The sequence below is a fragment of the Crocuta crocuta genome, unplaced genomic scaffold (assembly GCF_008692635.1).
Source record: "Crocuta crocuta isolate KB4526 unplaced genomic scaffold, BGI_CrCroc_1.0 scaffold13, whole genome shotgun sequence".
NCBI classification, from domain to species: Eukaryota; Metazoa; Chordata; class Mammalia; order Carnivora; family Hyaenidae; genus Crocuta; species Crocuta crocuta.
In genome coordinates this window covers 5,350,120-5,365,477 of record NW_027530007.1, presented here as the reverse complement: position 1 = coordinate 5,365,477, position 15,358 = coordinate 5,350,120, and the positions used below count along the sequence as shown (strand labels likewise).

At 54.2% G+C, this 15,358-nt stretch overlaps 1 protein-coding gene across 1 annotated transcript in view; it reads right to left on the bottom strand.

Moving 5' to 3' along the window:
* CHD5 (chromodomain helicase DNA binding protein 5) overlaps positions 1–15,358 on the bottom strand; it is a 57,132-nt gene that overhangs the window by 2,169 nt on the left and 39,605 nt on the right. Inside the window, exons 27-39 of the mRNA XM_077763988.1 lie at positions 14,903–15,077; positions 14,623–14,715; positions 14,320–14,408; positions 13,909–14,042; positions 13,420–13,564; positions 12,879–13,038; positions 11,049–11,128; positions 10,741–10,855; positions 4,641–4,730; positions 3,759–3,896; positions 3,374–3,482; positions 660–792; positions 116–311 (exon numbers count right to left, since the gene is read on the bottom strand). Of these exons, the coding sequence (XP_077620114.1) occupies positions 116–311; positions 660–792; positions 3,374–3,482; positions 3,759–3,896; positions 4,641–4,730; positions 10,741–10,855; positions 11,049–11,128; positions 12,879–13,038; positions 13,420–13,564; positions 13,909–14,042; positions 14,320–14,408; positions 14,623–14,715; positions 14,903–15,077 (1,657 nt within the window). The remainder of the gene's footprint in view (positions 1–115; positions 312–659; positions 793–3,373; positions 3,483–3,758; positions 3,897–4,640; positions 4,731–10,740; positions 10,856–11,048; positions 11,129–12,878; positions 13,039–13,419; positions 13,565–13,908; positions 14,043–14,319; positions 14,409–14,622; positions 14,716–14,902; positions 15,078–15,358) is intronic.

Here is a 15,358-nt window from a genome sequence, read left to right as displayed (position 1 = left end):
GCTGGCAAGGGGTCCCCAGGCCGCTGCCCCTCGGTGCCCTCGTCGGTGGCGAAGGATCCGCATGGCTCGAGGAAGCCAGGCAGGCCGGCCTTTGGGAAGGGACCCTTGTGCTCACCCTTGTGCAGGACAGCGTTGGCTGGCTTGTTCCCGGCAAGGGACTCCTTGGACAGGTGCTGGTGGCTCTCAGCAAGGCACTCCACCTCGGCCAGGCGGGCATTGAGGGCCATGGCTGGGTGGTTGGGGTCCTGGGTCATGTTAAGGTACGCGGCCCTCCGGAGCTGCTCCTCGATGACCAGGGCCTGCTCCAGCAGCTGGGGGTGGGGGCGGGGGAGAACTGAGCCCCGGCCCGGCCCCTCCTTGGCCAGCGCCCACCCCCACACGCCTGGGATCCGTCAAGACAGGAAGAAGGGAGGACACGCTTCCACTGTCAGTCCATCTTTGTCTGACCTTAGCACCCCCTTAGAACTCTCACCAGGCCTAGCGCCCATCACCAGGGCAGGGATGCTCACCCAGTGGGGCCTGGCGCTGATCAAGGACCGGCTGCATGACTCCCTTAGTGGACAGCCTGGCCCGCGTCCAGGGGCTGCTGCTCAGGAACTCCCTTGCCCTGGGCCTCGCCGCCCCTCCCCACCCCAGGCTCTGGTCCTGCTGGGACTGACCTTGAACCTGCGGGCCAGGAACTTGTTCTTCATCTCCAGATAGTTGCCTTTGTGGATCTCAGACTTGAAGGGCTCGTTGAGGATCATGTATCTCGGATCATTCTGGATGTCTTGCCAGCGGGCGTAGCCGTGCCTGGGAGGGGCACTGTTAAGGGCAAACCTGGCCATGGCAGGGGGCGGGGGACCAGCCCAGGCTCGTCTGTGTACCTGGGACAAGCCACTGACCTTGGCTGCAAGGTGAGCAGGCTGATGATGATGGGACGGGTGCCCTTAGAAGCCCACACGACACTGAGGCTTCAGGGGCTTAGCTCGTCACCCTAACAACCTGGAGGGTGGAACCTTCAAGTCCCAACCCCCAAACTTGTGACCGTGACCTCATTTGGAAATAGGGTGTTTGTAGACGCAATCAAGATAAGGAGAGGTCTTACTGAAGAAGGGCAGGCACTAACCCAGTGGCTGCTATCCTTCTAAGAAGAGGAAATTGGGAGGCGCCTGAGTGGTTCATTCGGTTAAGAGTCTGACTTCGGCTCAGGTCAAGATCTGGCGGTTCATGAGTTCGAGCCCCACATCAGGCTCTGTGCTGACAGCTCAGAGGCTGAGCCTATTTCAGACCCTCTGTCTCCCCCTCTCTCTGCCCCTCCCCTCCTTGGGCTCTGTCTCTCTCAGAAATAAACATTGGGGGCCCCTGGGTGGCTCAGTCAGTTAAGCATCCAATTCTGGCTCAGGTCATGATCTCAAGGCCCCTGAGGTCAAGCCCTGCATCAGGCTCTGTGCTAACAGCTCGGGGCCTGGAACCTGCTTCAGATCCTGTGGCTCCCTCTCTCTCTGCCCCTCCCCCAGTCATGCTCTGTCGCTCAAAAATAAATAAAAGTTTGGGGCGCCTGGGTGGCTCAATCGGTTAAGCATCCGACTTCGGCCCAGGTCATGATCTCATGGTTTGTGGGTTCAAGCCCCGCGTCGGGCTCTGTGCTGACAGCTAGCTCAGAGCCTAGAGCCTGTTTCAGATTCTGTGTCTCCCTCTCTCTCTGACCATTCCCTGCTCTTGCTGTCTCTCTCTCTCTCTCAGAAATAAAACATTAAAAATTTTTTAAATAAATAAAAAATAAACAAATAAAAGTTTAAAAAAACATTTTTAAAATAAAATTTTAAAATTGTTTAAAAGGAGAAGAAACTGGGACACAGGCACCCAGGGAAGACGGCCACGTGACGCGGAGGCAGAGCTTGGCCCAGCGATGCCAAGGACTGACGGCCGCCACCAGAAGCTGGCGAGAGAGCCTCCCCCTCGAGCCTCCGAGGGAACAAGGAGACACAATGAAATTATCTTGCCCAGTGTCCCACAGTTAGTGAGGGACAAAGTCAGGATCTGGAGCCCGGCAGGCTGGCTCCAAACACCTTAACCTCCACAACAGGAATTTGTTGCAGAGGTTACAGCCTACTTCTTAATTTTTTTTTGTTTATTTATTATCACTTTAATTTTTAAAAATTTTTTTTTTTTTTGAGAGAGACAGTGTGTGAGTGGGGGAGGGGCAGAGAGAGGGAGACACAGAATCCAAAGCATGCTCCAGGCTGAGCTGTTAGCACAGAGCTCGATGCGGGGCTCGAACCCACAAACTGTGAGATCATGACCTGAGCCAAAGTCGGACACTTAACCAACGGAGCCACCCAGGTGCCCCAAGTTTATTTACTTATTATTATTGAGAGGGAGAGAGAGACAGAGCATGACCAGGGGAAGGGCAGAGAGAGAGGGAGACACAGAACCCAAAGCAGGCTCCGGGGCTCGAACTCACGAATATGAGATCATGACCTGAGCTGAAGTCAGATGCTTAACTGACTGAGCCACCCAGGCGCCCTCGCTTATTTTTTTAAATAAAGTTTTATTGGAACACAGTCACACTCACTGGTTTACGACTGTCCGTGGCTGCTTTTGCTATAATGACAGAGTGCAGTTATCACTCTGCACAGCCTGAAATATTCACTCTCTGGCCCCTTACCAGAAAGGCTTGCTGACCCCCCATTCTAGAACACTCCCCCTCTCATCATAACCAGCCCACTCCAGATGGTCTCAGCTTTGCTGAGGGGTAGCTGTGGGACCCTCTCCTTGCCTCTGGGAGGCCTGTGCTCCGATGGCACGTCTGACCACCTCATTAGAACACGCAACCCCCCCCTTCCCCAAAGCTCCCTTTGCTCCTTCCCTGCTTTATCACGTGCTAAACGCCACACTTTGCCAAAGTAGGGTGTTTGTCATCTGGCCCCAGTAGGAGGTGAGCTCCAGGTCGTCAGGGACTTTGGGAATGTCGTTCATGGACGTATCCTCCACGCCGGGAACACAGGGGATGATCAACAAACACGGGATGCGTGACTACAAGCGGAATTACGGGGAGGAGGTGAGGCAGGCACCAGCCAGGACTTACGGGGGTTTGTCATGGCGTCAGATGGACTAGCTGGCACTTGTTGGCTGCAGGGCCTCTGTGAGCCTCGTTTCCTACTCTGCATAATGGTAATCATGGTGGCGCCCCCTTAAAAGGCTGCTGAGAGGACGGAGTGCACCCACGCGGCCCCTACGGTCATCATCACCGTCACTGCCAGGAAAGGGTCCTTGGCACCTGATCAAAACCGCTGGCTCCTGACCCCTCATCCCACACACCCCAGGTCTCTCCCTGAGCAGGGAACAGGCCAGATTCCTGCCCGGCCTGGCTCAGCTCGGCCAAGGATACGTCACGATGCCCGCCAGCAGCCAGTAGTCATGACGCCGGTGCCAGATGTCGTAGATTTTCCCCGAGGACACAGCAGCGCGTTCCTCATTCTGCCACAGCGTGTGCAGCTCTGGGAAGCCAGCCAAGGGGAGCAGAATGAGGTGCCCCTCCCCCAGCCCTTCACAGAGGCAGGCACAGGAACGTCTCCTCCTCACCACCCACCTCCTCCCCACCCCTAGAAGTTCAGCGTTCCAGGGTTACTAGGAAAGGTTATAAAATGCACTTTTATCAACCATTCACACTTTAGTATAAAATAATCATCTGCCCAGACTCCCAGGACCCACGTGGTTAGGAAGCCAGTGACAACAACCATGCTAGCTCTCTGGGCACCGCCTCACCCCAATACCTGTGAAGCCCCCATCTGCAATGTTGAACATGAATTTGAACTTCCCATTCTTGTCTTCCTTCTTCCCCTCCTCATCTTCCTCTCTGTCACCATTCTGCTGCGTTTCAATGGGCTCCTTCTCCTCCACTTTGGTGTCATCTATGGGAGGACGGACCCACGCTCACTCACCCATCCTAAAGGTACGGCCTCTCTCTGCCAGGCACTGGCACAAGTGGGAACCGTGTTTCCTCATCCTCAAGGGCCTTACTGCCAAGAGGGGTTTTAAACAAACAAACCAGCAGCTCCTCCCTCTGTCCTGAGCAGGGAGGGTGGGCTCCAGACCCAGGTGCCACTCCCCCACCAAGTCAGGACCACGTGGAAACACAGGGCAGAGCACTGGAAAAAGTGCACGTTAAGGGGCACCCAGGTGGCTCAGTTGGATGAGTGTCCAACTCTTGATTTTGGCTGATGAAATCAAGCCTTGGGCTCTGCTGGCAGTACGGAGCCAGCTTGAGATTCTCTCCCTCTCTCCCTGGCCCTTCCCAACTCGTGTGCTCTCCCTCCCTCCCTCTCTCTCTCTCAAAATAAACTTTCTTTAAAAAGTGCACATTAATCTGACGATGAATGTTCCAGAATATTCCAGAACCTACAGGTACACGAAGCCTCCAATTGAGCCCCAGATGCTCCAGGCCAAGCTCTGTGACCACTCCACTTGCTCCTGGTGGTGGCTGGGGCCACAGGAAGGATCAGGAGAGGGGGTGGGATCCTCCACCCAGCCTCCCGCCCACCAGCACCAGCTGGGCCTGGAGGCGGCACCGGGCAGCTGCAGGAAGCCCAACGGGGTCCAGATGGTGCCCTCCAGAGAGCAAGGGACACAGGACAGAGCACACAAGAGCCCCAAACCTGGCCTGAAATCGCTGCTGTCCCCTCTGCTGTGAATCAAGCTTAGCTCCAGCTTGTCCAGAATTTTCTCCTTCTCAGGAAGCACTTCTTCTGCAAGACAAGGGGTGTTTGTCGAGTGGGGAGAGGGCACTCTGGGCTGGTGGCTTTCCAACTCCATTTCAGCCACACGCAGAGCCCCGCCCATCACTTTACCGAGGAGTCCGACAGGTGCCATCGAGGACTGGGAAGGGGGGGGGGGGGGCGCGGACCCCCCCACACCCGTCAGCTTGCCCCTTCCCTCTCACCCCCACCCCCAGCAGCACCCCGGCCTCAAGGCGCAGCCTCAAAATCCCCCCGACCGCAAGGATGACCAGAGGACCTTAAGTTCTGGCGACACAGCAGGCTTCAGCAACACAAAACCCTCTTAGAAACACCCAGAAACGTCAGGCAAAAATCTATCCCCTCGGAAAAAATACACAGTGAGTTCACAAGAAGCAGAGGAAATCGTCGGTGCCATAAATGAAGGGAGACTCGAACTTGAGAAGCACGAGGCACGGGGTGAGGGGTGCCAGGAAGAGGCCCGGGGGCGCTGGGCTGCGGCTCCACACCCAGACCCGGGGGACGAGGCGCAAGCCCCGAAGACGCAGGCTCCGGAGTCCAACACCCCTAACAACGCCCTCCAACCGCCGCGCACACTCAGCAAGAGAGAAAGTTCCAGCCAGTGCCGGACTCCTGGCCAAGCCGAGGAAGCCTGGCTCCCGTGTGGAATCTCGGGCCAGAGTCTCCAGTGAGGGGCCCAAACCCAACGCGAAGTCCGTGCAGACTGTGGAATCCAAACTGTGCTACCCACGGCAGAGACCGTGCCATAAAGACTGGTCTCAGACCAGCCACAGCCAGGCAGCAAGACCACGGGGGCCCAGGGCTTCTGGAAATAGAGCAGGGACATTCCTCCTACTCAGGTGACAGAGGATTCCCGTGAGCAGGAAGATGCACCCGCCAAAATCCAGAAACCATTTAGCCATCCACCAGAGAGAGAGACAGAGAGAGAGAAGAGTGATGAGCATCTTTAATACGACAGTCCAAAAAATAAAGGAAAATGAGACAAATCCCGATGAAACTTCTAGAAATTAAATACACACTCATGGGGCGCCTGGGTGGCTCAGTCGGTTCAGCGTCTGACTGGCTCAGGTCACCATCTCACAGTTCATGAGTTTGAGCCCTGAGTCAGGCTCTCTGCTGTCAGCACAGAGCCTGCTTCCGATCCCCTATCCCCCCCCCCGCNCCCCGCCCCTCCCCTGCTTGTGCGCTCTCGCTCACTCTCTCTCTTTCAAAATAAGTAAACGTAAAAAATTAAAATGAAACATTTTCACTGCAGAAATCTGAGCTGTCCTCCAAGACTTCTGGGCCCTGGAGAGCAAGCAGGGCTTGTGATGAGGCCCATGTGACCTTCAAAGAGGGAAACTGTCGGGGTGGGGCCTGACTTCATCCCACCAGCCCTTTAAAAAGCAGGCGTTCTGCAACCAGCCACAGAAAAGGACATCAGAGATTTGAAGCAGGAGGGGGATTTGAAGCTTGAAGATGAAGTGGGCCCCGTGGCAAGGAAGGCGGGCGGTCTCTAGGTACAGAGGACAATACCCATCCCACAGCCAGCAAGGAAATGGGGGCCTTGCCCCCCACCCCCCAGGAGCTGAAGGAAGCCAAAAACAAGAAGGGGCTTGGAAGCAGATGTTTCCCCTAAGCTGCCAGACGGGAACTCGGCCCAGCCAACACCTTGATGTCAGTCTTTCGAGACCCTCAGCAGAGAATCCAACCACACCAAGCCAGACTTGTGACCCACACAACCGTGTGCTCGTAAACGGCTGTTGCTTTAAGAACTGAGGTTGTAATCATCTGTTTTGCAGCCATAGAAAATAGTACAAATGGGTAGTATAAAGAAACAAAACAGGGGCGCCTGGGTGGCTCAGTCAGTTAAGTGTCTGACTTCGGCTCAGATCACGATCTCGCGGTCCGTGGGTTCGAGCCCCGCGTCAGGTTCTGTGCTGACAGCTCAGAGCCTGGAGCCTGCTTCGGATTCTGTGTCTCCTTCTCTCTCTGACTCTCTCCTGCTCATGCTCTGTCTTTCTCCATCTCTCAAAAATGAATTAAGCGTTAATAAAAATTGAAAAAAAAAAGAAACAAAACAGTATGAAGGAAACAGTATAAAGAAAGAAGCGGAAGCTAGATCTAAAGGTGACTCGAATAGCAGGGAGGGGGCGCCTGGGTGGCTTTAGTTGGTTAAGGTCACGATTTCGTGGTTCTTGAGTTTGAGTCCCATGCTGGGCTCTCTGCTGTCAGTGCAGAGCCTACTTTGGCTCCTCTGTCTCCCTCAATCTCTCTCTCCACCCCTGCTATCTTGCATGCTCTCTCTCTCTCTCTCAAAATAAATAAACTTTAAAAAAAAAAGAAAAGAAAAGAAAGAAAGAAAAACTCTTTGCAGACAGACGAGGAGGTGAAAGATATACCAGCCCCTGTCTCTGGCTAACCTTATACCTGCTTTCTTTTCTTCATCACGTTTGGAATCTGCTGTTGAACAAGACGTATTTCTGTGTGCAGCTGACCGCCTGCCTCCCCACTAGAATACGAATTCCACGTGAAGGCTTTGGCTATTTTGGTTTCTTGCCCGTGTCCTTGGTACTCAGGATGGGGCCCAACACACAGCAGGCCTTCCATCCGTGTTTGTTGGATGAATGAAGGAATCGGCGAGTAATTGAGATGCCAGAAGACATCAACACAATGGGGACAAAGGCAATTCTCAAAGAGAGAATGAGAATTTGCTCGTGATCAATGAGAGACAGAATACTTAGCTTTAAGACTCACAGTTAGGCACAAGCAAGATAAATAAAAATTTCATCTTAGCAAAAACACACATGAATATCTCCTCCTTTTTTTTTTTTTTTTTTTAAGTAGTCTTGACGCCCAGCATGGAGCCCGATGCAGAGCTTAAACCCACAACCCTGAAATCAGGGCCTGAGCTGAGATCAAGAGTCGGACGGATGCTTACCCGACGGAGCCACCCAGGTGCCCCCAAAAATGGACTATCTTAAAAGTGGTCTTTCCGTGTTAGGAAAATTAGAAGAGGCAGGTTTCCGACCAAGGAGGAACCATTACCCTGAGAAGAGCCTTCTCAGCACAGTGGAAGCCAAAAGACGGAGGGAACAAACATCTTCAAAATGTGAGGGGAAACCCCCCTCCTGTCTTGTGCTTTGCTAACTATTATTCAAGAGTAAAGGAGAAAATGACACGCAATGTGAGAATTTTCCATACACAGAAATCTTCTGAAGACACCATTAAAGGGGGATCTTGAGGAAGAAAGACATTGAAGAAAGCAATGATGAACGAGGGAACAAACACAAAACTGCTAAGAATCTAAATTCTAAACATTTAGAAACAAAGGGCATCTAGATGGTTCAATCAGTTAAGTGTCCGACTCTTGATTTTGGCTCAGGTCATGCATGATCTCACAGTTCATGGGTTTGAAACCTGTGCTGGGCTCTGAGCTGACAGTGTGGAGCTTGCTTAGGATTCTCTCTCTCTCCCTCTCTCTCTGCCCCTCTCTTTCTCTCTCTCTCTCAAAATAAATAAATAAGCTTAAAAAAAGATTTAGAAATAAGCACCATAACAAATTAGGGAAATTAACACAAGTAAAAACTACACACTGAGCAGCAGCACGTGGAAGATGGAAAGGAAATGGAGCTGAATACGACCGTCCTTGTCTTATTCAGGAGAATACATGTTAAAAGTTTGAGAGTATCAAATAGAATTGACTATAAACTTTCTGACGAGCTGAGGGGGAAACAGGAAATATCAAGAAAATTTGATCAATTCAAGAGACAGCAGGAAAGGAGAAAAAAAAAAAAGGCAAGAGAAATACAAAGCACAAAATAAAAGAGTAGAAATCCATGTAAATATCTAGCTATTACAATAAATGTAAAGACATCAAATTTGCCAGCTAAAACATAGAGATTCTGTGATTAGACTTAAAACAACAAACCCTGCTATACAGTTTATAAGACATAATTACAGATTACAGGTAAAGGAAACAAGAAAACTTTTTGAAGTAAAAGAATGAAAGAAAATGCTTGCCAATAATATATATGATACAAAACATGTATCTATAAGGAACTCTTAGAACTCAGTAATAAGAAGACAAATAACACAATTAAAAAATGGGCAAAAGATCTGAACAGACATTTCTCCAACAAAGATATGCAAATGGCCACTAAGCACATGAAAAGAAACTCAACATCTTTATGTATAAGGGAAATACAAGTCAAAACCACTTGAGATACCACTTCTCACCCCCCCAGGATGACTATAATCAAAAGACAAGCAGGGGTCCTGGCTGCCATGGATGGTAGAGCTTGCAAGTCTTGATCTCAGGATTGTGAGGTCAAGCCCCACACTGGGTGTAGAGATTACTTAACAATCAAATCTCAAAAAATATACATTAAAAAAAAAAAAGACAAGCCTTGTCAAAAGACAACCCTTGTCAAAGACATGGAGAAGCGGAAACCCTCAGACATTGTTCACGGGAATGTAGAACAGTGCAGCCACTGGAGAAAACAACCTGGCAGTTCCTCAAAATATTAAACACAGAGTTACCATACAATCCAGCAACTTCACCCATAGGTATATACCCAAGAGAATGGAAACCTGTGTCCACACATAAAACGGGACACAAATGTTCACAGCAGCCAAAAATTACAAATAACCCAAGTGTCCATCAACCGATGACAATACAATGCAGTATATTTCTACAATACAATGTTATTCGGCCATAAAAAGGAATGAAGCACTGATCCACAGCACAAGATAAGTGAACCTCAAAAACATTATGCTGAGCGAAAGAAGCCAGACAGAGAAGGGCATCTATTTTATGATTCCATTTACCTGAAATGTCCAGAACAGACAAATCCACAGAGACAGAAAGTACACTAGTGATTGCTGGGGGTCAAGGAGAGAAGGAAATGGGTAGTAAATGCTAATGGACATGAGATTTCTTTTCGGAGTGATGAAAATATTCCAAAATTAATTGCACTGATGGTTGCAAAACTCTTTGAATGTACTAAAAACCACTGACTTAGTACACTTTTAAATGGGTAGGCTGTATCCCAGGTGATTACATCACACAAGTGTGTGTGTGTGTGTGTTTCTTTAAGTGAAAGGATAGATAAACGTAAACCAAATGCATTCTAAGCAAAAGTAAGATCCATCCAAATCAGCTTAAACAAACCTTAAAGCAAAAAGTATCAGGAGGGATAAAAGGTCATTAAAGGGCACACTTCACCAGAACGAGATAAAAAACCTAAACCAATGTACACCTGTCAACCCAGTCTCAAATGAAACAAGGCAAACTCTGGCCTTACGAGGAAAAAGGGACAGACTCACAATCGTAGTGAGAGATTTTCACACAAGTCTCCCAGACTGAACGGATCAAAGCAGAGACCAAAACTGAGTAAGGATATGAGGAATCTGACGGGGCACCTGGGGGCTCGGGCAGATGAGTGTCCAACTCTTAATCTCAGCCCAGGTCATGATTTCACAGTTCCAGCCCTGCGTCGGGCCAGAGCCTGCTTGGGATTCTCTCTCTGCCCTCACCCCAATCATTCTCTCTCTCTCTCTCTCTCTAAGTAAATAAACTTTAAAAAGAGAGAAATTTGAACAACACAATGACCTAACATGTATATTCAGAATCTCACAGTAATTAATCCCACAGTAATCCCAGTAATTAAGAGAACAAGCATTCTTTCCAAGCACGTGTGACCGCTTCCAAATCTGAACGTAATGAGCCAGAAAGCAGGTTTCAGGGACACAATATAGAAACAATATCTTATAGACTCACGTGTTCCAACCACGATGCAACGGAGTTAGAAATCACTAACAAAACACAGCCCAATAATCCCCAACTCCACGTGGTGGGAAAAGCTAAGTCCCCTAGAGAAGCCCGAGCCCCTGGCTCTCCCCTCCTGCGGATCCTATGACGCTAGGACAGGGCCCCCCACTCGGCCAGGGAGAGCCGGAGCGGAGCATAGCTTGGCCGCAGCCAGAGGCAGCAGAGGTGGGGGACCATGGGAAGCCTCACCTTTTGGCGCCTGCTCTGGGGACAGCGGGGCCTTCTCTGCGCCCTCCAGCCGCTCGCCATCTGAGTTCTCAGGCTTGTCCTCGCTCTCCACTCTGTCCAGGGCAGTCGGCAGGGCCTGGGGGGGACAGGCGAGGGATGCCGCGGGGCCTGAGGCTCAAGAGCATAGAGGGCGGGGGCCGGGCCCTGGGCTGGGAACCCGCTCCCTCCTGGCTCCCCCAGACCAGAGGCCCAGGTGTGGAGCCAGAAGGCCAGCTGCCCAACCCCCACCCCATTCCCGCCAGGGGCCCAGGCACCAGCATCCTCCACACCTGGATTTCTGGGGGCTTCTTTGGTTTCTGCACCCCCAGCTCCTTCTCATCCATGTAGCCCAGCTGGGCTTCCATTTTGTCTGAAAGACCAAAGGAAAGAGGTGAGACAGTGAGCTAGGGCAGGCAAGGGGTGAGAGGCAGGAAATGGGATGCCACGGGGGAGAGCGAGGGCCTGGCCTTCAGGCGGCTCCCTTGGGCCAGGCAGGCACCTCCAGAAGGACAGGTGAGGCTGGTGAGCCAGAGACCCCAAGCCAAGCCCGCAGACATGGGGGGAGCCTCGGAAGACCCTGGACCCAGTGAGACCAAAGCCCCAGGCTGACGGCCCAGGGCTGCCCACAGCAGGGAGGGGAGGTGGGCGGAGTCCAGCCTAGGAGCGGGGACAGCTGGACGTGTCCCCAGACTGGCTGGCAGGCGGGCACCCTCCTCACTGAGCCAATTCCTGACATACGGCCAAGTGCTCACAGTAGCTCTGGGAGGTGGCCGCTCCCGGGTCCCACAGCACAAGGGAGAAAATGGGGCTCACGTAGGACCAGGCGTGTCTACTTCCAGAGGGCACACTTGTGCCCAGGAGCAGGATGCATGTCCTTGGAGACACTGAGCCTCTCAGGGAGCCATGTGTCACCCGGGCACAGGTAGGTCAGAGCCGGGCCTTTGAGGTCCATGGAAGGAAGAAGACCCTTTGCCCAAATAAATACATGGATCACCAAATGACATCAAAGACAAATAACCCATTAATGAAGAGCAAAGGATCTGAAAGGACATTTCGCCAAAGAAGACACAGGAATGGTCCAGAAGCACGTGAAAAGATTCCCAACATCCTCAGCTGTCACAGATGCAAATCAAAACCATGGTGAGATACCGCATGGTACCCACTGGGACGGCCATAAGCAAAAAGTCAGACAACAAATGTTCGGGGATGAGGTGGGAAATCTGGGAAGGGTCACACGTTGCCGGTGGGGACGTAAGATGGTGTGGCCTGGCCGCCGTGAAAAAGTCTGGCAGTTCCTCAGAATGTTAGGCCACGTGATCCAGCAACGCCACTCCTAGCCATGCTCACAGCCATGTGACTTACAGCATCCCCGACCTTATTCACGACAGCAAAAGACCCACCAGCGCACAGGCGAATAAACACAAACACGGCACATCCACGCAACGGGACATTCCTCGGCCAAAACCAGGAAGGAAGCATGACACGCCCTACAACGTGGATGAGCCTCCAAAACACGCTGGGGGGGCGCCTGGGGGCTCAGCCGGTGAAGCGTCCCACTTCAGCTCAGGTCATGATCTCACAGCTCGTGGGTTCGAGCCCCGCGTCGGGCTCTGTGCTGACAGCTCAGAGCCTGGAGCCTGCTTCCGACTCTGTGTCTCCCTCTCTCTCTCCTCCCCTGCTCATGCTCTGTCCCTCTCTCGCAAAAATAAGCATTACAAAAATAATAATAAAAATAAAAACATGCTGGAGGATGAAGCTGGACACAAAAGCCACGTATCATATATGGTTTCATGTACGTGGCACGTCCAGCACAGGAAATCCATGGAATAGATTAGTGGTTGCCAGCGGCTTGGGGGAGAAGCAAGGAGGAATGTCTACTAATGGGCATGTGATTCTCACGGAGGGATGAAAATGCTCTAGAATTGGAGGCGACTCAACCCTGTGAATCCACGAGAAACTAATGGTAATGGTGCGTGAACAGCCCTTAAGAAGATAAACTCAGGAGAGCGACATGGGGGTGGGGGGTGTCCGTCGTGGGTTGTGTGGAGGACCCGGCGTCTCCTGGGGCCCCGCCGCCCCCCGAGACCCAGGTGCCCTCCCCTGCACATCAGAGCCCAGACCTGGCAGGCCCAGTGGGGCGGGCAGGAGGTGCGCAGGGCTGGCGGGCACTGGCGTGTTGGGGTCCGAGGAGATGACCTCGCTCGGCTTCTTGCCCTCGGGCCCCTCGGGGATCAAGTCCGGGGTGCTGTACTTCCCGTTAACGTGCTCAAACTCCTGAACCTGAGGCAGGAGACAGGGAAGGAGAGAGGGAGGTGGTCTCAGCCCAGGCCTAAGGGCCCCAGGGTGGCCGCAGGGCCAGGGGGCGTCCCGGGCTTGGGATGAACGCCACCTCCCCGCCGAGGCTGGCCAAGCCGAGTGCACTTCTGACCACAAACCTCTATGCCAGGCCCCACCCCCACCCCAGTGTGTGTTCTGCCCCGTGACCCACCATCCCCACCTCCAGGCTCCCCAGCCCCGCCCAATGAGGCGTTCAGAGGGTCCCTCTAGCCTGACTCAGTGCCCGCAGCCAGGCCCTTGCCCTCTGCCCGCTGACTCCCAGGGGGCACATGAGGACCGTGGGGGGCCCGCCAGGCAAGGCCCAGGCAAGGCTTACTCACCCACCTTCTTCCTAACTAGTGACATGACCCCGATGCGGGTGAGCACGTGCTGCCTTGAGAGGCCCTCACGGGGCACGCCGTCCGCGAAGGTCTCTGCACCGTCAGCCCCCGGCTCACACAGGTGCCGCATGAAGAGGGACACATAGGCTCTGGGGTGGGGGGGACTGGGGCTCAGGGAGTGAGGGGCCAGCGAGGACCCTCTGAGAGGGCTGACAGGACCCCCAGGAAACCCGCTGGCTGGAATCATCATCCGTCCACCACCTCCCAGCCAGGCCCGCTGCGTCAGGCCCCAGGGAAGGGCAGGGGTGGGGGCCACCCCCAGAAGGGCCGCCCTTGCCCCGGATCTGCTCTTGCAGAGGTGGCGGGCCAGGGTTTTCTGCACATGAGCCCTGCCCACCCCCAAAGGCCAGACAACAGGAATCCTCTGGACAGTAAGCCCAGGGCCGGGGGGGGCCCACTCCGGGGTGGGCGGCCACCACCTCAGCCCCTTTACCTAAATTCCTTCTCGCTCTTCCCTCGAAGGTCCCGCACCAGCCAGTGGGAGTTGAAGGCGTCCTGGGGGGGCATGCCCCAGCGCATGATGGCGTTCAGAAAGGCCTTCCGCTGCCGGGCGTTGAAGCCCAGCACCTGGGCCGGCGGGCAGGGGGGCGGAAGAGCAGAGAATTCAGGGATGGGCAGAGAGGCGTATGGAGGAGAGGAGCTGGGGAGAAGCACAGAGGACACAGGACCCAGAGACCCAGGGGTCTGTCCTGGCCCCACCTCTACTTGGCCGTGACCCTGGGCAGGCCCCTCACCTCCCTGCCTCCATCCCTACTCCACACCCCCAGAGGTCCAGCAGGGATGAGCTCTTTGTTCTGAGGAGGGGGAAGGGGGGCTAGGAAAGAGGGGTGCAGACGGGCCCCACCTCGATATTGCCACCCACACGGGCGAGAAGAGGTGGCAGGGGCTTGTCCCTGTCGCTCTTCAGCTGCCTCCTGGATTGTCGCCGTCCACCTGGGAAGCAGACCCATCACGACCTCACCGGGGCCCGGGGGTGTCCCGGCCCCCCACATTCCTTCCAGCAGCTCACCCCAGGACAGCAGAACCCCTCAGGACATCCTCCAAAGACGGACGGCTGTCCTGGTGTCCCCAGGGCACCCCAGGCTGACCAGCAGCCCCCTGACACGTGTCTGGGCCCCAGTCCAGGGTCACCAGTCCCGGGACTCACTCTGCCCTTCGGGCCTTTCCTCAAAGTCCTCGTCCTCGTCCTCGGAGCCGATGGAATATTCAGACTGGTTATCGGAGAGCTCGTCCTGCCACTCTGTGAGGGGCCGCGTGCAGGGCACAGAGTGAGCCCCCACCCCAAACCCCAGGGCCGCGCCAAGCCCCCAACCCCAGCCCAGGGGAGAGGGACAGCGAAATGGGCACGNCCAGTGCCCACACGGCCCCCCGCCAGTGCGACCGCCCGCTCTCCCAGCGCCCCGGCTCCCCGCCCGCCGGCCACGCACCCTGGTCCTCCTGGGAGGCGTCGTTGTAGTTGACCTGCTTGCGGATGCGCTTGCCCTTGCCCAGGTTGCGCGCCAGGTCCTCCTGCTGCTGCTCGTAGTGGTGCCGCAGCAGCTTCTCCCAGTAGTCGGGGTCCACGTTCTCCTCCTGCTTGATGATCTCGCGCTCCACCTCCTCCTGGANGAGGGAGGATGGAGAGGGAAGCCTGCCTACTCCAGGAGGCCGCCCTGATCACCCCAGCCCACATGGTCTCCTTCCTGCCCCTGACACAGTCATTCATTCGTTAGTTTGTTCGCTCATTCATTCATTCACTCCCTAGGTATTTCCTGACCTTGTGCCAGGCAATTGGGGCGCAGAAATGAATAAGCCCCAGCCCTGCCCTCAGGGTGCTCCCGGGGGGTGGGAGTTGAGGAGGAAGCGAGAGGCCGCTCAGGAGAGACCCGGAGGCTGAGCTTGGC